The sequence below is a fragment of the Phyllostomus hastatus genome, unplaced genomic scaffold (genome assembly GCF_019186645.2).
Source record: "Phyllostomus hastatus isolate PE091 unplaced genomic scaffold, TTU_PhHast_1.1 phas_scaffold_501, whole genome shotgun sequence".
NCBI classification, from domain to species: Eukaryota; Metazoa; Chordata; class Mammalia; order Chiroptera; family Phyllostomidae; genus Phyllostomus; species Phyllostomus hastatus.
In genome coordinates, this window is record NW_025334033.1 from 64,417,215 (window position 1) to 64,441,339 (window position 24,125).

General features: G+C 45.6%; 3 protein-coding genes across 5 annotated transcripts; 1 reads left to right on the plus strand and 2 right to left on the minus strand.

The window, feature by feature from the left end:
• Positions 1-6,304: 6,304 nt before the first annotated feature.
• On the plus strand, positions 6,305-8,054 carry TMEM251 (transmembrane protein 251). 2 transcript variants are annotated; one of them, XM_045823043.1, is made up of 2 exons: positions 6,305-6,385; positions 7,266-8,054. In XM_045823043.1, exon 2 carries the CDS (start codon positions 7,282-7,284, stop codon positions 7,675-7,677), a length of 396 nt encoding a protein of 131 aa, XP_045678999.1. In that variant the 5' UTR covers positions 6,305-6,385; positions 7,266-7,281; the 3' UTR covers positions 7,678-8,054. The 2 variants fall into 2 exon arrangements, with proteins under 2 accessions (XP_045678999.1, XP_045678997.1); XM_045823041.1 differs by lacking the exon at positions 6,305-6,385 and adding an exon at positions 6,392-6,819.
• A 6,890-nt stretch (positions 8,055-14,944) lies between these two features.
• Positions 14,945-23,959, minus strand: LOC123808185 (four and a half LIM domains protein 1-like). 2 transcript variants are annotated; one of them, XM_045822642.1, is made up of 2 exons: positions 23,828-23,959; positions 14,945-15,998 (listed from the first exon to the last, which is right to left on the minus strand). In XM_045822642.1, exon 2 carries the CDS (start codon positions 15,818-15,820, stop codon positions 14,972-14,974), a length of 849 nt encoding a protein of 282 aa, XP_045678598.1. In that variant the 5' UTR covers positions 15,821-15,998; positions 23,828-23,959; the 3' UTR covers positions 14,945-14,971. The 2 variants fall into 2 exon arrangements, with proteins under 2 accessions (XP_045678598.1, XP_045678597.1); XM_045822641.1 differs by lacking the exon at positions 23,828-23,959 and adding an exon at positions 20,564-20,898.
• GON7 (GON7 subunit of KEOPS complex) lies at positions 21,045-24,108 on the minus strand. Its single transcript, XM_045822643.1, has 2 exons — positions 23,828-24,108; positions 21,045-21,420 (listed from the first exon to the last, which is right to left on the minus strand). Exons 1-2 carry the CDS (start codon positions 24,036-24,038, stop codon positions 21,326-21,328), a joined length of 306 nt encoding a protein of 101 aa, XP_045678599.1. The 5' UTR covers positions 24,039-24,108; the 3' UTR covers positions 21,045-21,325.
• Between the last annotated feature and the right edge of the window lie 17 nt (positions 24,109-24,125).

Genomic DNA, 24,125 nt, shown 5'->3' on the forward strand with positions numbered 1-24,125 from the left:
TTCTGTAAAGCAGGTGAACAAATCTGGCTTTAGACACCGAGGAGGAAGAGGGCCGCCGTTGTTAGGCGGGGGCCGACAGCGTGGGCAGCGCAGTCCGGGTTGCGTTATTTGTTTTTGGAGGGAGGCAGCAGGGAGTGGTGACAGACAGGGCTTCAGGTGGTGCGGTCAGACGCGGGCTCAGCCAGGACTGCACTCGCGTCCTCAGACCCACCCTCGGAGCAGTCTGTTCAGAGGCTGTCAGGCACCAGCTGCGGTGCCGGCGCTGGGACCACACAGCCCTTTGTCACTTCTAGCTGCGAGACTCTGGGCAAGCCACTCTCCCTGCCCAAGGGTCTGCTTCCTTACTTGACATTCGGAATAGTGATACACCCACAAGGCTCGCAGTTCAAATTAAATGAAGTAATATAGGTAAAGCATTTAGCTTTACACGTAGGAAGAGCTTAACAAATGATAGCCATGACTATCATTACATATAATAAAGCACACCAGAGTACTACTAATTCGTTAAGAAATATCTATTACCTTTCAAGTGTAGAACACCAGGACGGGCTTATAGGGGGATATAATATACCTCGTTATCACAGGGAACGGAATCTAGTTAGAAGGCACACTCATCCGAAGAGATCCTGATAATATTTGGGAACACATGTTAAGTGACAAATATTAGGCATGCTAAGAACTTCGAGTCCGATTTTAAATTCAGGATATTCAAATAAAGACAGATCTTTTGAGTCACACAGTTTTAAAGCTAAAGGGGACCACAGATTTTGCAGATAAGTACACTGAAGGGGACTAAGTGCCTTTACTTCATGTCACAGAGCAAGCCGCAGGCAGGCTCCGACCTGGGTTCAGGTTTGGCTCTGTCACTCACTGGCGGTGCGTCCTGAGCAAGCCACTCACCTCCTCTGGGCCTCACTCGGCTCCTCTGCAGTATTGTACTAACTTACACCACCCTTCTGGCGCCCAGCTCACCTCTCAGGGTCGTGACAGAGAAACCCTACTTTACATTGAATTAAACGACTTAACAAACAGGCGCGGTTTACATGGTAGTCCACAAGTGCATACGAAAATGAACACCTCAGCCCTGGCCGGTGTGGCTCAGCGGGCTGGGCGCCGTCCCGCAAACCGAAAGGTGCTGGTTCGAGTCCAGTCAGGGCACGTGCCTGGGTTGCGGGTCAGGTCCTGGGTTGGGGACAAGCAAACGGCAAACTGATCGCTATTTCTCTTGAATATCAATGTTTCTCTCCCCCTCTTTCTCCCTCCCTCCCCCTCTCTCTAAAAATAAATAAATAAATAAATTCTTTTCTTAAAAAAGAAAGGAAAGTAAACAAACGCCTCTAAAAGCAGAGTTAGGCTTGCTGGTAGCAGAGGCGGGAGGGCGTGTGGGAAGCCCAAGATGGCCGAGGAGGACTTTCGACCTAAATGTCCTTCTCCCTGAAATAACAGGCTTTCAGAAGTTAATCTCTGAAACCATCTAGTTTGCAGTGTTAGGAAATGCTCTGGCGGGGCGTGAAGCAGAAGTGCTCAGAGTGTTCTCACTTGTGTAGACAGATCAGTCCATTTGCCAAGGCCAGGCCTCTCTGACAAGCTAATTACACGATTTTAGGAGTGTCACCGACCGAGAGAGGAAGTCACTGCCCTTCACTGAGCGAGTACTTAAAGGTTTTTCCACATAAAGGCTTAGGAAAATTTTCCAGTCTTTGAGGGGGGGCAGGTATGACACCACTTACGTAAGAAATAATCCTTTTCCCTGCTTTGGCCTGGCCGAGGCCTGCCTTGAGTGCTTACCGCCACCTAGTGGTGTGCAGACGAAGAACCGCGTTTAGGAAAGCCGGTCCTCCCGTTACTCACTCCCTACTCACTCCACCGGCCAGCATCCCGCACGCAGTACCTGAGTATCTATGTATGTATCTCAGTGGATGCTTCATTTTAGGATAGTTCTAGACGTACAGGAAAGTTACAAGGATGGGAGAGTTGTTGTATACTCACCTGATCGCCCCATAGCATCTTCGATTACCAAGGTACCTTTGTCACCTCCAAGAAACCAACATGGATGTACTACTGCCAACTGAAGTCCAGACTATATTCAGATCCCACTTTTTCACTGATGTCCTTTATCTGCTCCAACCCTTTCGGGCTGGTTCCTGTGCGCTTTTGAAATGCCAACTTCCTTTTGCTTTTTGGGCACTTCCAGAATGCCACGTCACATTGAGTCACCTTCTGTCCTCAGTCTGCTCCGGTCTGTGCTGGGCTCTCAGCTTCCCTCGTTTTTCCCGGTCTTCAGGAGTGCCGGTCAGAGGTTCTGTGGGACGTCCCTCAGGCTGGCTTTGCCTGTTTTTCCCAGGATGAGACTGGGCTGTGGGTTTGAGGAAGAACACCAGAGGTGAGGTGAAGCGCCCTTGCCATCCTACGGTACGAGGGAGAGATGCCGTCCACACGACTGATCACTGATGTTAAACCAACCCTGGCCACCTAACCACGCTAGTCCTGGCTGGGCTTCTCCATGGAAAAGTGACTAATTTTCCTTACCATATGCTATTCCATTCACACCAATTCTTTTTTTTTTTTTTTTTTTTTTCTTGGGCTGGTATGGTAACACCCACTTCACTCTGGTCACAGACTAACCACTGGTTCGACCTACTTGCCTCCCCGACAGCTCCCAGGACAGGGAACACGGCCAGGAGCCCCTCCACTCCCCAGGCTGTGCAGAAGGTCTTGGCTGGGCCCTCCTGTACGCCCTGCCAAGGCCCAACCGCCAGAAGGTCCTCAAAGGGTCAAGTGAGTGCACTGGGTGCCCAGCAGCTCTTCCTCCATGACTTCCGGTTCCCGGCCGACAGTGCCAAACCCACGCACTGTTCTTAAGTTCAGCCCACACTGAAGGGTGGAAGGGAATAAACTCCACCTTCCAAAGGGGGCAGTATCCACATACATGATTTGAAACTCTCCTGTAAAATTTGACTCTTCTCCCATATTTATTTATTCATTTATTTTTATCTGCATGAACTTGTAGACATTTATATTTTAGATTATAATCCAATTATGTTGCTAATTGTAGATTTCACCAGTGGGAGCTCTTTCAGGCTGGCTCCTGTGTGCTTTTGAAATGCCAACTTCTTTTTGCTTTTTGAGCACTTCCCTTGCATATTTATTTTTTAAAACACATTTAGGGCCCTGGCTGGTATGGCTCAGTGGATTGAGTGCTGATCTGCAAACCAGGGGGTCGCTGGTTCGATTCCCAGTCAGGGCACATGCCTGGGTTGTGGGCTGGGTCCCCAGTTGGGGGAACGTGGGGGGCAACCACACACTGATGATTCTCCCCCTGTCTTTCTCCTTCCCATCCCCGCTCTCTAAAAAATAAAAACAAAACCAAAAAGAAACCCTAAAGCATCCTTATAATCCCATCACTCCAACACAACTTATAGTATTTTTGGATTTTGCTGGTGGTGCTGAAACATAGCTTTTAAACAACATAGATTATTACTTCACAGGACTTTGTAAACACAACCCCCGTTTTGACAATGATGCCATGGTTATCAGACACACGTGTCAGAACACCTTGAGAAAAGCTCCTGTGAGTCAGACCATGTGCCCTTGCACTTGGCTCTAGCTCCCTGAGCCTCAAGTCTTCATCTGCGAAACAGGAGCTACGATGGTGTTTCTCACAGGTTTCGGTGAGAAGTTCATGAGGCATCACAAGAGGGACTAAGGGTGAGGACTTTGGAAACAGACCACCTAGGTGCAAATCCAGCCCCTGCACTTAGTAGCTGGGAGACCCCTCTCATCAGTGCGCTGATGCGTCAGTGTCCTCACCGACTTTGGTGTGAATCCGTGCACGGCCTTGGCCTTGTTTCATTCCGCGTGCTTCAGTAGCTCCCTCCAGCAAGCTCGCTCAGGGACTAAGATTGCGTAAATTCAGTGCTTTTCAGACTCAAGCATTTGGAACCCTTTGTTCCAATAAAATCTCTTTGGAAATCTGATATAAACCAAAAGGATAAAGAAGTTCATTTTATCAGCATTCCTTTACTCCTAAGTCCATACCTGTAATTTTATACCACCCCATAAAATGATGCTCAGAACTAAATGTTTTGATGACACACATCAGGAATCTCGGGTTAGAGGTGGCAGCAGCAAAGTTAACCTCGGCATGTAGCTCTGCCTCCTGTACGACTGCACAGAATCAATAAAATTCTGGTTCACACAGAAACTATCTTAACCACTGCTCCCAATCTTCCCGATAAATTGAGGGCAACTCACCCCTAAAAACCACGATACACATATCTGACAGGCTGCACCTGCACCTGTCACCATGCAGGCCGCCATCTCCGCACGGTCAGATCGGCAGGGGCGCCTGAGCCTGCACCCCTCTCAGAGCACTACACAGGCGGCGACAGACCACCCGCACAGCTCTGGATGAGGAGAAGTCCACGGGAGTGCGTTTAACTATACACACGCCAGTGCGGAACTGCGGCCTTCCTAGTGCATGACCCACACAGAAGTGACAATGGATTTATACTGAGAACTGTACAGAAATGAGCTACCTGCTCAGCATCACCTGCTAGGGCTTGGGATGTCTGGCCCCCAAGTATATGGGTTGCTCTACCTCCACGCTCTGCTTATTGTCACCGTCCCCTTCTGCGTTCCTAACGTTCAGGTGAAGTGCCACTCCAGTCCTGCCTGGAGAAGGGCCTCATTCTCAGCTGCGTCATCTTCATCCCTTATCAGCGCCAGCAGCTCCGACAAGCCAGGGGCCAGCCCACCCTCTGGCTGCTCCAGCAACGATTTGGTCCGGGCGGCCTGACTCACAGCTTCTCTTAACTGCCCCTCTCTCTACCAGCCTCAGTGTGGACACAGTTTTTCTTCATCCTTCCGGTAAGTGGTCAGATATTTGACCTGCACATCCCTAGGATTATCAGTAACCCCCCAAAGCTGCTCAAGAGCCTGCAGGCATTCAGGGACTGAAAATAAAGGCTTGATTAACGTGAGGACACAGATGACATCATATGCTGGGCCTCTAAGGCTGTCAACTGCCTTCTTTTCTCTGCATCCGACACCTGCCGCGTCTTCATCACTTGAGGAGTATGAAACAGCCAGGATTTAAATTCTTCTTCTTCAGGTCCTGGAGGATCACTGCCAGAGAATATCCTCAGCTTCTCGTACTTCAGGCATCGCAGGGCAGGCTGAAAACCTCATCTAATGCCTGTGCCAACATGTGGGACCTCATTTCTGGTATCATGTCCTGGTCTGGGTCAAAAGGGTCGTTTCCATACCCAAAAGCTCACATCAACTCAACCAATCGTATGCCCTCTTCTAAAAATTCAGTTTATCTGCTTAAAAATTCATTATCTGGGTCAGGGGGCTTCGAGATCACTGTCCAGACACCGCCTTTTCCAGGTATCTCCTTCGGGACCAGAGCAAAACTGGTTTCTTCAGCAGCCCTACTAAGGCCCCATTCCCATGCCCGTCCCTCCGGAACCTCCCGGCCAACCTGCCCTCACCTAAGGGAGCTAAACTGGCCCGCACGGCCTCCTTACAGGTCTGGGGGACAACGGCAATCAACAGCGCTTTCCGAGGGTTCATATCCTTCCCCCTACACAGGTCTTCCAAGGGCCTCAGCGTCATGGTGCCCAAAACAACATATTTAAATTCTAATTTGTTGGGGGCATCCGCCGCAATCCACAGTATTCCTTCGAAGTATCCCGGATAAGTCCCGCCGACGTCCCGAGTTCCAGGTCCTGTGAGGACAACGCTGTTGGGTCAGTTGAAGGTGTCAAGGGCCCAGCCGGGGCTTGGGAAGCCCCGCACACCCTAAGCGGCTGGCGACGCCAGGGCGTCCCCACGGCGGCAAGCAGCCACCTTAACCCCCTCCTCAGCCTCGGGCGCCCCTCCGTTATCTAGCTGCCCAGGGCTGTGTCCACCGCCAGCGGCTGAGGCGCCAGCCAGGGCCAGCTCCCGACGCCTCCGGGGACGCCAGGCCTGAGGAGCGGGAGGGCGGCCACTCCCCGACTCGGACGGGGACCGGAGAGGGCTACCGGGGGCTGTGCAGAGGCGCGAGGAGGGGATGGCGGACCGCCTCTTCGGCGCGGCTCTCTCCGCGGCGAGGGGCGATGGGGTCATCAGAGTCCCGAGCGAGGGACCCGCGGCAAGGCCGAGGAGCCCACGGGCGGCCCGGCGCCCCACCCCAGACACCCCACAGCCGCACCTAGCGCCCCTACCTGGCGCGGTGGGTGGAGTTCTCGGGAAGGCGGTGCCGCGGGGGCTGACACGCCCTGACGTCACGGGGGGCGGACTCCTCGGGGCGGGGCGAGCGTGCTTCCGGGCCGAGCCGGAAGCCCCGACTGTGGCAGCATCCGGGACGGCGAGCGGGCGGGCCAACCCGGACAGGAAGGTGAGATCCCGGGCCTGCCCAGTTTTGCAGGCTCGGCCAGTGGCCGCTGCCCGGCACTGGGATCCCGGTGCTGCGAGGCAGAGAGGCCGGGGCCTGACGCCGCCTGCGCAGCCCTGGTCGCGGCCCGCGGATGCTGCAGCGTGACAGGGGGCGGGGTCGGCTAGGGAATCTCCCGGCTGGGCCGGGTGACAGAGGCTGGGGGCTCCGGGAGCAGCGACAGGGGCCGATCCGCCGCGAGACCCGCCTCAGTCACGCCGTGCTTAATCACAGTTAGCTTGTGCTCCAGGCTGGTCGCGTGCACCGTTCTCCCAGCCGTTGACCCCGGGGATTTCTTTTATGGTGGCTTTCTCTGACATGCCAAAGCTACCCGAGTATTCTGAACTGAGTGACTCTTTAACGCTTGCCGTGGGAACAGGAAGATTCTCGGGACCATTGTAAGTGTTTAAGAGTTACTGTCTTGACTTGGGGGCCCCGACATTGCTTTGACTTGTAGAACCAAGTGTTCACGTCCGAAGCAATACTATTAAGCCAGAAAGCATTTGAACTGTAAAAGTGACATGTTCCGTAGGAAACCACTTTAGTTCCCGTCTCTTAATGGAAGGCGTACTGGACCTTTGTAAGCCAGATTGTAGTGATTTATTCTGTGGGATTCACATAAAGGCAGAGTCAGTATATACTGAAACTTTTTATAATTCCTCATAACTATTACATAAAACAACAACCTGTACTTTGTTTACATGTGTTAATTTTTGTCTTAAACTGTAAATGCGGCAGTAGGGTATTTAGAACTCATTAGAAATAAAGGAAGTACATTTGGAATGGTTGCCGTTGCAGCATGACTAGACCCTAACTGTCTCTTCTAATCTTTTTAACTTCGAAGGCACAGAGCATGGAGAATGATGAATTTCCGTCAGCGGATGGGATGGATTGGAGTGGGATTGTATCTGTTAGCAAGTGCAGCCGCATTTTACTACGTGTTTGAAATCAATGAGACTTACAACAGACTGGCCTTGGAACACATTCAGCAGCACCCAGATGAGCCCCTTGAAGGGACCACGTGGACACACTCCTTGAAAGCTCGGTTACTCTCCCTACCATTTTGGTTTTGGACAATCATTTTTCTGATCCCTTACTTACAGATGTTTCTGTTCCTCTATTCTTGTACAAGAGCTGACCCCAAAACGGTGGGCTACTGTATTATCCCCATATGCTTGGCAGTTATTTGCAATCGCCATCAGGCATTTGTCAAGGCTTCTAATCAGATCAGCAGACTACAACTGATCGACACATAAAATCAGTCACCGTTTTTTCCTCTTGATTACCCAACTGCCAGCACTGTAAGGAACCCGATCACAAGACTGCAGTTTTTCCACAGATCTCAGGAAGTTGTGGTGGGGCGGAGGCTTTTTAAAAAATGTGACTAGGGGGGCTATCCTTAACTGAATAATAAGGACATTTTAGGTAAAGCCTGAGATACAATACTTCAAAATCATGTTGATGTCTTCAGATTTTGGAAGTAAAACCGTGTCTGTTATTTTTATTCTACTGTGAAACATAGTGATGGTTCAGAAATTTTTTCTTTTGGGGGAAAATGAGTGTGGACATTTTTTATTGTGTTTAACATGTAAGAAGACCCAAATGTGGTCATAAAATTTAAACTTTCCAGTTACTTCGCTTGCTTTAAAATTCTTCAAACGGAAATACCAGTTCATCCTTCTGAAAGCCAGCTATTTATGCTTGTGAGAAATTGGTATAAAATTATTGAGGTGATCGCTCTCCTGATATGCAGGATTTGTTCCTCCTTTTGGTAATGCTACTGGCATTATTAATTAACTACCATTATTAATGGTACTGGTTTTTTAAAAAATCTTGGGAAGAGTCTAAATATTTGAATGTTGAGAAGTCTTACTTACACATAGAATATGGAAACAAGGTGTGCAATGAAAATATTTGGTCCAGTCCTGTCAGCTGTGTGATGGCTCTCTAAAGGATGCTATCAAGTCATCATCCAGATATTCTTTTATAGCCTAAGGGCTGGCCATCAGGCGATAGGTTAGTTGCATGAAGATGTGATCCTTGTACTTCTTCCTGTGCATCTGTACTTACTACCTCATGTCTGGTACCAATACAAATAACTAAAAATGGAAATACTAGATTTTAGGAGTTTTTCTTTTCTTCTGGGTGAGATCAAGATATATTTTTATACAGTCATGTCATTAATACCAGGGAAATGTTTCATACTGACAGATTTTAATAATCAACATTTTTTGGTGCTTGACTCTGTTGGGCCCTGTTCTAAGAACTTTACATGAATTAAGCCACTTAATGCAACAACCCTATGAGCTAACAATTATCTAGGTTTTACAAATGAGAACACCGAGGTGGGAAAGATATTTGCCAAAGGTCACAGCTGGTAGGTGGCACAGCCACAGGTATAACCGGGCATGTGATGCCTTTTTTTTTAAAGGATTTAATTTTTTTATTTTTAGAGAGAGGGGAAGGGAGGGAGAAAGAGGGATAGAGAGGAGCATCGGATGTGTGGTTACCACTCGCAGGCCCCCAACTGCCTGCAACCCAGGCATGTGCCCTGACTGGGAATTGAACCGCTGACCCTGCTGTTTGCAGGCCAGCACTCAACCAACTGAGCCACACTGCTCAGGGCTGAGAAAGTTTTTCTCAATTTGTATGAGCTACTGAAAATCTAAAAGTTTCTAGCAACCTCAAACTTCAACAGGACTGATTTGATCACAATGGAAGGCCACACATTGCACAGCAAAGTTTTACTGGAAAGATAAAGCAGGTACTTTTGCAACTCAAAAGCAGCAAGATCAGATTCTTTAATTAGTCTCATTTCTGTCTTTTACGACCTCCATAGGTCTAGTTCCTGAAATGACTTACCTTCTGCTACAGTACTTGGAATCTTCCAAGTAAGCGGTGGTTTGAAATACCTGTTTCTGTGAGGGTCAGATAGCCCAAGCACATCTTTTGAGCGTTAGCTAATTACAGACATTCCCTGACTTACCATGGTTCGACAAGATTTTTCCAGTTCATGCTGGTGTGAAAGCAGTGTGATCAGTAGAAACTGTACTTTGAGTTTTTACCCTTTTCTGGGCTAGCATTCTGCAGTACAATTCTTGTGATGCTGGGCAGCGGGCAGCAAGGTGTTTTGCCTAGCTGTAGGCTGATGTGTGCTGAGCACGTTTAAGGTAGGCTAGGCTAAACTCTGTAGGAGGTTCAGTAGGTTACGTGTGTTTTTAGGCTAAACTCTGAGGTTCAGTAGGTTAGGTGTGTTAGATGCGTTTTGACTTATTTTCTTTAAGAGGATTTTTATTTATGTTTAGAGAGGGGAAAGGAAGGAGGAGAGAAGCATGGTTGCCTCTTGCACGCTCCAGCTCTGGGACCTGGCCTGCAACCCAGGCATGTGCCCTGACTGGGAGCTGAACCTCAACCTTTCAGTTTGCGGGCGGGCACGGAATCCAGTGAGCCACACTGGCCAGCGATCGACTTATACTTCTGATTTGTGATGGGTTTGAGCTGTAGACATCGTAAGTCAGAGGAACATTGTAGTGTGCATGCTGCAGGCACTGCTTTGAGTGATTTACATTCATTCTCCACAATAGCCCTATGAGGCAGGTATGTACTGGTACTAGTGCCATTTTACAGAAGAGGAAAATGAGAAAACGAGCACGTAGGAATTAATAACTTGCCGGTGGTCACACAGCAAGTAAGTGGAGGAGCCAGGATTTGAACCCAGGATGTCTGGCTTCAGATCTCTAGTTCTATCATTCTACTACACTGCTTCTTAAAAAAAGGATAATTTGAGGGAAATTACTGAGCAGTTTCTTGTTTTATTTGGTTAGTCTTGAAACAGTGAGAGTTTGGAAATGATTTAAGAAAATTATGTTACTTTTTTAAAGGTTTATTTATTTATTTTTAGAGGGAAAGGAAGGGAGAAAGAGAAGGACAGAAACGTCAGTGTGGGTGCCACTCACATGCCCCCTACTGGGGACCTGGCCCACAACCCAGGCATGTGCCCTGACTGGGAATCGAACTGGGGACCCTTTGGTTTACAGCTCACACTTAATTCACTGAGCTACACCAGCCAGGGCAAATTATGTTCCTTTTTGTTTTACGAATGTTTGATGTAATGCATGGTTTGTGAATTTCTCACTTGTCTTGTAAAGTAGTAATTCCTTTTTGTTGAACTAGACTATCTCTTATGCTTCAGATTCGAGTATTTTTAAGATTTTATTTATTTATTTTTAGAGAGAGGGGAAGGGAGGGAGAGGAGAGAAACATCAATGTGTGGTTGCTTCTCAGGCACCCCCTACTGGGGATCTGGCCCACAACTCAGGCATGTGTCCTGACTGGGAATTGAACCAGTGACCCTTTGCTTTGCAGCCCGGCACTCAATTCACTGAGCCATGCCAGCCAGGGCCAGATTCTAGTATTTAGAGGTTTAGTAAATAAATGCTTAGTTCATCCCTGTCTTTCAAGATACTATTGCCTTGGTAGTATAAATATCAAAGTAATTACAGTAGGAGTAATGCATTATTTCCAAACGTAATGATTGCTAAGTTAATGTTTTCTTTTTATTATTTAGGAATTATCCAAGTTTGATTATTACTATTTTGTCTATGACTATTTAATAGTTAAAAGCACTCTTTTGGTAAAGAGGGAAAGGTGCAATTTATCTCCTAGCTCTATTAAACCGAGGTGTCTATATTTTCTGATTCCAGTTCCTCTTCTCCAGTTTATCCTGAATACAATTTGACCAGGTGTTTGCTGCCCGCCCCCAAAACTGCTTTCGTGTCAAGTGGTGGCCGGTAACTTACACTAACTAAATCTATTGGTCAAGCCTCAGTCCTCACATTACTTGTTAGCAGTTTTTGACATATTGCCTCTCCTTGAGATATTTCTTCTGTTGGCTTCTGGATCAGTACCACTGAAGAGAACTTTAGTGAAGGTGGAAATGTTCTTTGTCTGTGCGGCCCAAATCGGTAGCCACTAGCCACATGAAATGAGCCTTGAGATATGGCTGTGACTGAGGAACTGGATTTAAAATTTCAATCCTAACTGAAATAGCCACAAGGGACTGATGGCTGCTGTGTGTTAGCCCACTTCTAGATGCTTTCCTGGCTCTCCCCCTTCCTCACCAGCTTCTCCTGTCTCCTTCGCTGGTTCTCCCCTGGGGATCTGCCCCAGTTCCCTCTTCTCCACTTACTCCTTCGGTCGTCTCTTCCAGGCTCATGGCTTTGCATGCTCACATACCACCACCTTGTATCTCCTGAGCTCCAGACTTGAATATCCAGCTGCCAACTTGATACTAAGATGTCCAACCAAGCTGCAGCTCTCTCCACCCACCAGAACCTGCTCCCTAAGTCTACTACACGACTCCCACCACACAACAACTGGTGAGGGATCCTTCCAAAATGCTACCCGTCTTGAAAATCCTGCTCAGCATAAAAGCCGGAGTCCTTAACATGGCATAGTCGTAAGTAAGTGGCCCTTGACCCAATTTGGTTCACTTTCTAATAGTCTCATGACCCGACTCCATTTCAGCCACACTGGTTTTGTTGATTCTAGCACACACCAGAAAAACCTGTTTCAGGGCCTTTGCACTCAGGTCCTTTTTGCCTGGGTGCTTGGGCCTGGCCCGCTCCAGCACTCTCTTCAGACCTCCGCTCCACTGCCAGCCGAATGAGGCTGCCTCCGACCTCCCCACTGAAAATGCAGCATCCGGCCCCCCCCCCCCCCCGTGCTTTTCTCCACAGTGCTCATCACACGGCACCACGAGACACAGGTTTTGTCAGGATCTGAACTCCGGCAGGGGAGGGATTTTGTGTATTTGTGCACTGCTATATGCCCCATGCCTGGAACAGTGCCTGCAACATGGAAGGTGCAGGTTGACATTTACCAAGTGCAGAGCATACAGTGTCACATATACTGGGTAGGTTTGGTTATTAAACTCTTTGAGGTTTCGGCATGTACCGATAGGTTCATTTCAAGGCCAAGATTTAAAATGAGTCTCCCAACGTATTATTGCCAACAATTCTTGTCATGTTGGCTGTCTTGGGATGTTCTTTGCTGATACAGAGAAAAACGACCCATTCCCAAACAAGCGGTGTGTGTTACCTGGCGGTCAGAGTCTGGAGAAGTCCTCGTTACAACAGTGACGACGGCTTCCTAACTGCCCAGCACACGCACCAAGCGTCACGACACCGCCCAGAGCACCAGGATGCCGGTCAGAGCCCTGGGGTTCTAGGCCATTCCTCGGCCTCATGACACTCATTTCAACTAGCAATGTTTTTCTAGAAGTGGCTTCTATCTCCAGCAGAATTTTTGGCACCAGAGTAAATTTCCATTGAAAACTGGACCCCAGTGGCTCCAACATCAACTGCTACTTTTAAAAGATTTCCATAGACGCTTACTGTCCAGCACTCACTGTTTCCTCAGCCACGTCTTTAAACTGAGCAATTCTGACCCCAAGTTCACCTGAGAATGGAATACTTGCAGTGACACTGAACTCTGTTTAACAGTTCGAGAATACCGCACTAGCCGGAGGGCAATTTTTCCAAGGTTAACACTAGGCACGTCAGTTTTAGAAACATCTCCCTTTTCTTTCTGGTACCCTACCTCACACTGAGTCCCATCTTCCTCACCTCTTTACAAGTCACACTCTACTCTCTATTCTGGCAAAGTAGTTGTCAGCTGGGAAACGTGGGTTTTTTTTAAGTCTGAATTGGTTCATTTTTGCCCTGAATTAGTGACACTTTAAACTGTTTATATGGCTTTTGGGTGGCTCATTTGACTGAAGTGTCATCACCCCATATACCAAAAGGTTGTGGGTTCGATTCCTGGTCAGGGCACCTACCTAGGTTGTTGCATTTGATCCCTGACTGGGGAGTGTATGGGAGGCAACTCATCCATGTTTCTCTCGCACACCGATGTCCCTTGCTCGCTTAAAAATCAATGAAAATATTCTTGGATAAGGATAACTAAATAAATAAAGCACAACTTTTAAAAAGTAAAAATGGAAAGTTTCACAGAAATTTTTCTTTATATGCCGCTTCGTTTGTGTGAGGATGCACGGAAACATTGCATGGTCACAGCTAACAACAAAATGTAGGAGGCAGGCACTGGCTTCTCTAACCGCTGCTGAGAGTGTTGGTAACATGCGTCGTCATTACACGTTCACCGTGAGATCGTCTCGTTCTCCTGTGTCATGTAACAGTGCCGCCGGAATACGGCGGGCAGGTGCGCCCGCTCTCAGGTAAGCACTGCATGGGAGTCTGCCTGTGAGGACGGCGACCTCCCACTCCCGGGGAGGTGTAGCTCCGCTCCTGAGGAACTGCAATCACAAGAGAAGGGATGCTGGAGGGCCTCTTTAACACAGGGACAAAGAGCCAACAATGGTGTTACAAGGAAGTCAACTCGCCACATCCCTGCCGTGACAGTCCTGGCACCTGTTCGGCTGCCCCTCCAGAGTTGTATGGCTCCTGCTGTGGGATGACTTCAAAACTGTAGAGCATGTGGGGGTCCTAAAATACCTCCATGCAAGTCTCCAAACCTAACTCTGCTGCTGTTTATTAAAACAGAAATATTAGTTTAAAAAAAGGGGATAGCTGGGTTAGTTTTGTTCGGGTTCCAGAAGTATTCGCTGGGACCATGTTCTCAAACAGCCTTGTCCTCTCAGATCTGTTTACACGTCCCAAATGGCCCGCACATTCCGTGCTCGAAAGTTAGGAACGTTCAGAAAACAGGGCACATGGGGAACTCAAACGTTAGCACAGGGAAAATCTCAGCTTCGAGTCGCGGTGAAGGCCCTGGCCAGTGTGGCTCCATCGGCTGGCTGTCATCCCGGCAACGTGAAGGTCACTCAGCGCACGTGCCTGGGTTGTGCGTTTGGTCCCTAGTTGGCATGCGTATGAGAGGCAGCCGATCGATGGATCTCTCTCACATCAGTGTTTGTCTCCCTCTTTTTCTCCCTCCCTCCCCAAAAAATAAAATAAAAGATAAAATATCAGAATTACAGCTAAGTTCAAATGTTACTTTTCTGGAAATTTGTAGTAGGGAATCAAAAGCACAAAAGAACAGAAAAGAGGTTTTGATGCGGGAGTTAAACCGTGCACATGGGTAGGTTTTCTGTCTGCTCCCAGCACACGCTGAGCGGTGAGCTGGAGCGGCTGCTGCGGCCGTTCGGTGCTGTGTGAAGATGCGGTGGCCCCGCTGGGCCAGGAAGGACATCTCTGGGGACTCGATGTCTGAGGCTTCTGGCTTACATCGCTAAACAGCTAAGTGGTTAGTACTCTTCTGCTCTATGTTAAACATGCAGAGGAGTCGATCTAAGTGTTCATGTTTTGACTGCAGCCATCACGAAATTAACTTTGCTGCAGAGTTGCTTTTTGCTAAATTCTAATGACTGATCACCGTGTGCCCTTATTTAATACTATAAAATGGGAGAAGAGACAGAAGGGACACCTTTGAAGAGGTCAAAGGCTGCCCTTTTCCTATGGGTGGGGCAGGGCAGAGGGTGAGGACACAAGGAACGAGACTCGATTCCATTTCACAGGACAGGAGATCCTGTCACTTTACAACTTTTTTGGCACAGTCGGGGCAATACACTTGCTCCTGATAGAAAACAAAGCGCTTGTTGGCCAGATTCTCGGAGCAATTCTTGCAGTGGAAGCAGTAGTCATGCCAGGATTGTCCTTCATAGGCCACCACGCTGGAGCCTTTGCCAAACCCGGTGATGGGGTTCTTGCACCCAGCACACTTCTTGGCCACAAAGTTCTTGTAGCAATCCACACAGTAATACTGGTCCTCCACAGTGGTGAAACGCTGCCCGGCCAGCTTCTTAGAGCAGTTGGCACACACAAAGCACTCGGAATGCCAGGGCTTATCCTGGTACATGACTCCTCCCGACGTGATGGCCTTGTTGCACTTCACGCACTGCTTGGCAAATTTGGTCTCGTGGCAAGTCACGCAGTAGAAGTCCTCCCCTTTAGGGAAGAAGCTTCCGGTCCCGATGACTTGGTTGCAGCTGCTGCAGGTGAAGCAGTCTTGGTGCCAGACAGTCCCCTTGTACTCCACGTTCTGATCGCCGGCCACAATGGGCTTGGAGCAGCCCTTGCACGTAAGGGACTCCTCCATCATGCTGCACTTGTTGCACAGGATCTCGTCGTCTTTGGCCACAAAGGTCTCGTTGACCAAGGGGTGCAGGCACTTGGCACAGTAGAAGCAGGAGCTGTGCCAGTAGTGGTTCTTATAGCACACCTCCTTGGAGTTCGCACTGATGCGCTTGTGGCATTCCACACAGGTGTTGGCACAGAACTTGTCAAAGCAGTTCAAGCAGCAGCGGTGGCCGTCCTTCTCCACGTAGTTCTTCCCCTGCAGGAGCTCACTGCAGTGGTGGCAGTTCAAGTTCTCGGCCATGGTGCCCACCTTGTGCCTGCAGGGACCGCGCACTGGCGGTGTGGAGAATGAGACGTGTTTGGCGAGGGCTGGGGAGTGGTCAGCAGCTTCTGATGTGATGCCTAGGGATGCTCGGCCGCAGCGCTGTCCTGGCAGGTCACGGCAGCTGTGGTGGCAGCGGCAGATTCCACAGTAACTTCTGTATTTGTGTATAAAAACATGCAACATGATTTTTTCAAATAAAAAGAGAACAAAAAGACTATATGATGAAAAATCTCCCTTTCACTCCTGACCCCTACTCTCTCTACAAGCAGTTTCATTATCCTTTCAGAGAAAGTATAAGTATATCCAGCCAATAGTCTTTAATAATAGCATTCTACACACTGTTTGTATAGTTTGCTAGTTTTCATTTAACACCATATCCTAGAGACTGATCTTTAACAACACATACAGCTATACCTTGGTCATTTTAATGCCTGCACAAATGTTCTAATGTGACAAACACACTATTTTTATTTAACAAGGTCCTCTGATGGATATTTAGGTTGTGTTACTGCCTTTTGTTACTACGAATAAGGCTGTAGTAAATAGTTTTGTAACAGATCTGTGCACATGTTGCTATTATCTGTAGGATTTCTATAAGTGAAACTGCTAAATCTAAGAGCACATATATTTAACATTTGAACAGAATTATCAACTTAACTTTCAAAGAGCTTATACCAATTTACACTCAACATCAATATATTATAGACCTTCACATCCTTTCCAGCTCAATATTGCATCAAAACTTTTGATCTTTCAGTCTGAAAGGTGAAAAATGGTACTGCATTGTATTTTAATTTTCATTTCCTGGAAGTGGCACATTTTTTTCATTTAAAAGCCATGCATACTTCTTGTGACCTTGCTGTTCCTTTCGTTTGCCCATTTCTATTCTTTCTGACTGGTACATGTGAGACTCATAAAAGGAATTAATTCTTAGTCATCTGTGCTGAAAATATGAAATACTTTTCCCTTTGTTTTTTAACCTTACAGAATGTTCAGAAACATTATGTAATCATATTTACTAATCTTTTTTATTATGGCTTTTAGATTTTCAAAAACCCTGGTTAGGAAAACTTTCTCACTCTGGAATTATAAAAACTATTATTCCATTTTCTTTTAGTACTTTAATGGCTCTGTTCTTTACACTAAAATTCTTCAATCTACCTGAAGTTTATTGGCTTGGCCAAAAAGTCCGCTGTTTTTTCCACAGGATGGCTCTAGTAGCCCTTAGTTGTCTATAACTTCATTCGGAACAATTTTGGTATATTGTATTGTGACAGCTGTCATATCAGCATGCACTTAAAAAAACTTACCAAAATTGGTGAATTCTTGTGCAGCTATTTTAATATTGAAGACAGAAGATACGGAACATTTTTGGTGTATTGTGCTTTATTATTTCAAGAAAGGTACAAATGCAACTGAAATGCAAAAACAGATTTGTGCAGTGGATAGAGAAGGTGCTGTGACTGACCGAACGTGTCAAAAGTGGTCTGCAAAGTTTCTTGGCACTACTGACATTTTGGCCAAACAATTCTTTGTTGTGGGGCTGTCTTATGCATTGGAAGATGTTTAGCAGCACCCCTGGGCTCTCCCCACTAGAAGCCAATAGTGGGAGAGAGCCAACAGACTCAAAATGTCCAAATCAATGAAGTTACTGGTGGAAATGAAAAAACGTAATGGACGTTTTGGCCAGCCCAATATTACATTCTAAGTAGTGAGAAAAGACCCAGCTTCATCAAACCAATTTGTTTCTCATTTGTTAAAATAAAACTGAGTGCTATTTTACAAATACAGGGGTGGGCAAAAGTAGGTTTCCAGTTATATAAATAATACAGTAATAAATAATACAAAAATAAACTGTATTTCGCATATGCAACTGTAAACCTACTTTTTAAAAAAAATATTTTATTTTTAGGGAGGGGAAAGAGGGAAAAAGAGAGGGAGAGAATCATTGACCGGTTGCCTCTTGCATACCCCACATGCTCCCAACCAGGAACCTGGCCTGCAACCCAGGAGTGACCTGACCAGGAATCAAACTGGTGACCTATTGGTCTGCCGGGTGATACCCAACTCCTGACCTGCACCAGTCAGGGCTCAACTGTAAACCTACTTTTGCCTGTCCCCATATTGTTCAATTTTGGTAAGAATTTCATACTCTGCCTACTATATACTTAGATATCCAAGAAAAATGATCACAAGAATGATTGTAGTATAATTTAATTAATGTTGATTTTATCTGAAACTATCACTAGCTGCATTCATGGTAATATAGCTTTGCAGTGCTCAACCACAATTCAAACAGGATTTTTTTCTTTAAAAAAAGACTATTTTTAGAGAGATGGGAAGGGAGGGAGAAGGAAGGGGAGAGAAACAATGATGTATGTGAGAGATACATTGACTGGTTGCCTCTCCCATGCCCCCAACCCAGAAACTCAGCCTGAACCCCAGGGGTATGCTGACCGGGAATCGAACCAGTGGCCCTTCGGTTCACAGGTCGGCACTCACTGCACTGAGCCACTCCAGTGGCTCACAGGGCAAACAGGAATTTCTTGTAAACATTTTATTACCACATGGTGGCTGACAACCGAGTTAAAGAAACCTAGGTTTTTAGGATGTCTAAGGTATGACTCTCACTGCTATATAAGAAATGACATTCTGGAGCATTTAAGACCGTGTTTCCTGGCATGTCATCAGTTTGGCTCAAATAAACTCTCATAAAGGTTTAGCACTGACTGGGTGCTCAGTTGGTTAGAGTGTCATCTCCATATACCAAGGTTGCAGGTTCAATCCCTGGTTAGGACACCCACAAGAATCAACAAATGAATGTACAAATAACTGGAACAACAAATTGATGTTTTCTCTCTCTTAAATCAATAAAAATTAAATCCATAAACTTTATGTCCTTTAAAAGCCCAGGCCTTCTTAATAAAAGTTAAAACTTCTGAGTAGCTGAAGCAATAATGCTTTTACAGTACATTCCGTGTCATCAGGGGGAAATACAGGGTGCTAGGCGCACAGACCCACGCAGCACGAGGACCTAACGTCGTCCAGGGAGCCAGGAAATGTCTACTGGAGGAAATATTCATGTCGAAACCCAAAGGATGAGAAGAGTAGACAGGCAGAAGAAGTCACCTGGCCCAGGGTTTGAAAGGCAACTGGACCATGTTCTGCTTGCTTGTGGCTAACGTTTGTACCCTTACAAGGAGACTGGAAAACCAGGCAAGGCATGTCTTTTAGACTGGTCCTTCAAACTGACTTTTATTGCCACATGTATGGCTCACTTATGACGAAGACAGTATTAGAATTAAAATCAGTACTAAAGGAAGAGCTCAATAAAACCTATAACCCAGGCCATAAAACACTGAATCCCAAGTGTGCATACCTTGAAATTTCTTCTTTATAAACATATTTACTAAACAAAGAAGGAAACAAAACATTCAGGAGCGAAGTTTAGCTATTAATTAAAAAATATGAACTATTTTAATTACACAAGTATGCCATTTTTACAGGTTATAGCTATGAAAGATAAAAGGTCATTTTAAGTCATTAAGCTGAGGTACCAATATTAGACATAACTGAACAAATAAGATCATTTCTGACCACTTACAGTCTCTGACTTACAATGGTGGAACTTACGGTTTTTTTGACTTTATGATTGTGTGAAAGCAAAATGCTCTCAGTAGAAACCTTACTTCAAATGTTGAATTTTGCGCTTTCCCAGGCCAGCAGTATGTGGCGCGCTCCTCTTTGGTGCTGGGCAGTGGGGGGGAGACGGTTTCGCCCCACCACAGGCTGATGGGAGTGCTCTGAGCGTGTTGAAGGTCGGCCTGGCTAAGCTGTTTGGCAAGTGTGTTAAATACATTTTCAACTTGTATTTTCAAATTATAGTGAGTTTACTGGGATATAAACCCCACCATAAGTCAAAGAGCATCTGTATACAACTTTCTAGTTGGTAATGTTTTAATTACATGAGAGTACTTAAGAGAAGGTTGATGTCCCAAATACCTTACCCTAAAACAATACCTTAAAGACATGGAAAGCTATGTAAATCCGTTTCCTTTATAGCATGTACTTTGTAAGCTATAGATTTCAGAATCTGTAACTGGGATAGTACTATGGTCACCTTTTTAAGGCTATGTGTATGACTCAGCTCTGCCAACAGTTCTGTAACTCAGGGCAAACACAGATTCTAAGATGCCATTTATCTCTGAAATAATCATATAACACGTATATAAGGTTACTTCCAACTCTAAAAATCAATGACTATTTGTATCTCATTAGGTACAACTACTTGATTTCTCTGCATTTTAGTTATCTAAATGAATCAGGAAACATGCACAGTAAATAAAAAATGCCTCAGTCCCACCAACAAGAACGGACACCACCTCGAGGCTTTACGACAGCCCTTGGTTAAGCAAAACCAGTATGGCTACAGGCTGATAGGAAGTATCTAAGTTACAGTGCACACAGACTTACTTAAAGGTTGTGTGTGTGTGTGTGTGTGTGTGTGTGTGTGTGTGTGAGAGAGAGAGAGAGAGAGAGACATACCACGACGGCATAAAAGAAAACCCATTTGGCGTTCTTAAGGTACAAGTTAAAACATACAGGGTGGGGCAGAAGTAGGTTTAATGTTGTACGTATGGAAAATACAATGGACCAATAGTAATACAAGAATAAACTCTGCTTTGTGTACTCGGAACTGTGCACAGACTGCCGGCTCACCTGTGTGTTCAGAGTCGCGTCACCTCTAGATGCCTGTATATTGGGAGTGAGCATGAACTCGAGGTTTCCTTGGGTTTCTTTCAACAGCTCTTTATCTTCCTTCAGTTCTTCTCTCTATTCCCGGTTTCCTTCTACTTAAACTGCCATTTTTAAAAAAATTAAATTCACTGAGGTGATATTGGTTACTTATGTAGGTTTCAAGAATACAATCCTATGATACAGACTGCCGTTCTTATACTCACTACCCAATTTCATCCCTTGCTCATGTCAGTTCTTTGAAATATTTTTGACCACGAATCACATTACTTTTTATAACAGAAGCTGAACTTAAAAGATGTAGACATCACACAAATTAATTCAATGGTTATTTTAAAAGTAGAAAATAATACAAAGTCAGTTGCCAACTTAGAGGATTTTTTATACATTATAAAGTGTTCTCTATTATTTCCATGGTCTGAAATTTCTTATTCAAGAAAACAGATTGATTTCTAAACATTTATTGTATCTTTCTTGGCTGGAAACAGAATAAAGTTTGCTTTTCTTTAACAAAAGTGTCCCAGGGAAACAAAACAAATTAAAACAGAAGTCTTCCTTAAATGTCAGTGATAACTAAGATAGAGTTGCAGTCTTTTTTTTTTTGGAACGCTTCGTGCATTTGTGTGTGCAGGGGCCATGCTAATCCTCTTCATACTGTTCCAATTCAGTGTATGTGCTGCCGAAGTGAGTGTGGCAGCAGTCTGTTAAAACTCATAAAAGCTATTGTTAAGATGGTGGTTTTGGCCGTTTTGCAGATGGTCCATCTGAGTTAGTTCTGTTATCAATGTTATTTTCATCTTCTGCATCATCTTCATCATCACCTTTTAAAATAAACATTTGTTGTATGATAATATGTTCAGTGGTTGAAAGAAATATAATTAAAATGGTTGAAAACGAGACCATTTTACTTTAGGATTAATAAAACCAGGCATATGCCAGATTTGAAATGTGTTATCAATAAAGAGATTTCAGTCATTTTGGTGTTTAAAACCTTTTCTATCACTTTTTAAAAAGCTTCATGAAATCATAAAATTCACTCTTTTAAAGTACACAGCTTATTGATTTTTAGTATGTTCACAAGGTTGTGCAATTGCCACCACTATTTAATGCTAGAACACTCCCGTCATTCCAGAAAGAACTCCCATACCCACAAGCAGTCACTGCCTATCCCCTTCAGTCCTTGACAACGACTTGTCTACTTTCTGTCTCTACAGATTTCTCCATCCTGGACATTTCACAGAGATGGAATTATTCAATAGGTGGCCTTCCGAATCTGGCTTCTTTCACTCAGCACGTTTTCAAGGTTCATTCATGTAGCATGCACTGCACTTCACTCCCTTTTATTGCTGAACCATATTCCACTACACGGACATATCACAGTTTGTTTATCCCTTCATCAGTCGATGAGCATTTGTGCCATTTCCACTGTTCAGCTATTATGAACAATGCTGTTATGGACATTGCTGTACACATTTTTGTGTGGACATGTTTCCAATTCTCTTGGTTGAACTAGGAGTGGAATTGCTGGGTCAGACGGTAACTTTGTATTTACCTTTTTGAGGAACTGCCAAGCTCTTTTCCAAAGAAGTAGGCCATTTTACATTTTCACCAGCAACGTATGAGGGCTCCAATTTCTTCATATCCTAGACGACACTTGCTATTGTTCTTTTTTGATTATAGCCATGCTAGTGGACATGTCGTGGCATCTCACTGTGGTTTTGATTTGCATTTCCCTGACGGCCAGTGATGCTGAACATCTTTCCATGTGCTTACTGGCCTCACATATTGGAAGGACTGTCTACTCAAATCCTTTGTATATTTGGTAATTGGATTATTTGTACTTTTAGTGTTAAGTTCTATCACTCTTCCTTAATACTTATAGTTTTTTATTTTGTACGTTACTTGATGAGATATAATTCATGTAATATAAAATTCCCCATTTCATCTTTATCACTTTATTTAACAGAGGCAATTCAAACCTAAGCTTTATGGGGATTTCATTAAGCAAATCATAGAAAAACATGTTCACACATTACTGACTCACCATTAGTAGAACAGTAGCAGTTATTTTTCCAATAGTAATAACAGATTTTAAAAAATGATTCTAGCTATACTCTTGTCCTTATGCCGACAACATTTTCAACAGAAATAGAGCAGGGGGCAGTTATTTTTCCAATAGGAGAACAGAACCATTAACAGAATGAGTGGCAGTTATTTTTCCAATTTTTTCCAATAGTAATGACAAATTTTGAAAAACGACTCTAGCTATGCTCTTGTCCTTATGCCGACAACATTTTCAACAGAGAGGTACTTCTGGAGCCACAAAACAGGACTTCATTCTAGGTATATGTGACTCGGAAACAATCTATTATCTGAACTCACTGTAATGTTCCAAACCGTCTCTTTCATATTATTTGGAACTATTAAGAAGTAATCAAGATGGAAAAGGAAAGCACAAAGTTTTCACTATTCTACAGAGGAGTTAAGCCCTGACTCTAATATTTAGTTCTTGGGTTCTTCAGGGCAGTCAAAATGTAACCTACTTATTTCTGCATTCCAGACAAGATTTAAAAAATATTAAAGCAGTTAAATTTCACGTTTCTACTTTCAGACTGCACCTACGAAACTGGGATGTGGGAGAGCAGTGCCTGGGAGTCTTAAAACTTGTTAATTAAACTGAAATCTATCTCAACCTTCAAAACCTGTTCCTATTCTTCGACAGACTGCTATCTTCCACACGTTTGTAATTTCACACCTTGTAAAACTCCCTTTCTTCCTTCAACACCCAGCTCAAGGCATGCCCCCTCTGAAGCCTTCCCGGGTTCTCCCGATTTGCAGATACAGATGGTCCTGGGGTCGGACTTCCACTCTTTATTACCTAACCCCGCACCACTCGGGTCCACAGGGAGAGTAACTCATTCGCATTCTTTCTCCAAAACTCAGCCCAGTGCCTGGCACAAAGTAGGCAGTTCAGCGCGCGCGCCCGCGTGCGTGCGTGCGTGTGTTTTATAAACGAAGAGAGACAGAGTCGTGAAAACGTTTAGGTAGAAGCAGCCCAGATAAATCAGCCCAGATTCCGCCCAGATGCGGCGGAAGGTGTCAACAATTTTTAGGTGGAATTTTTACCCTCTCGGGGCTCACTTTCTTCAAGTACGATACTTTACACGGGATCCCCAAACAGATTTCCCCGAGCTCCTCTTCCCCGCCTTCCACCCTCTCAGAACTCACCGTCCAAGGCCTCGTCTGGAGCCACCGCCACCCTGCTCCGCGCTTCCCGCTGTTCCAGGGGGCCCAAGAGTTCGGCCACCAGCTCTCTCATCTGGGCCACGCCGGACAATAGGCCCCGAAAAGGGTCGCCGTCGTCGCCCGGCGCCTCACAAGGCACCCGTAGCTGCTGCCGCTGCCCGTCCAACCCAACGTACTCGCCCAGTACCTCCATGGCAACCACTGTGCTTCCAGAACGCGCCAGGAGAGTACCACCCGGAAGCGAAAACCAGCTCGCCGCCGGATCAGGCGGGAGCAAGGA

What these genes read in the sequence shown, in the direction of transcription:
- TMEM251 (XM_045823041.1), top strand. Translation starts at nt 6,722, where the DNA reads ATGGTGGCTTTCTCTGACATGCCAAAGCTACCCGAGTATTCTGAACTG. An exon ending in GGAAGATTCTCGGGACCATT is followed by an intron (nt 6,820 to 7,265) that starts GTAAGTGTTTAA and finishes TTAACTTCGAAG; the next exon opens with GCACAGAGCATGGAGAATGA.
- LOC123808185 (XM_045822642.1), bottom strand. Translation starts at nt 15,820, where the DNA reads ATGGCCGAGAACTTGAACTGCCACCACTGCAGTGAGCTCCTGCAGGGG.
- GON7 (XM_045822643.1), bottom strand. Translation starts at nt 24,038, where the DNA reads ATGGAGGTACTGGGCGAGTACGTTGGGTTGGACGGGCAGCGGCAGCAG. An exon ending in TCCAGACGAGGCCTTGGACG is followed by an intron (nt 21,421 to 23,827) that starts GTGAGTTCTGAG and finishes TTATTTTAAAAG; the next exon opens with GTGATGATGAAGATGATGCA.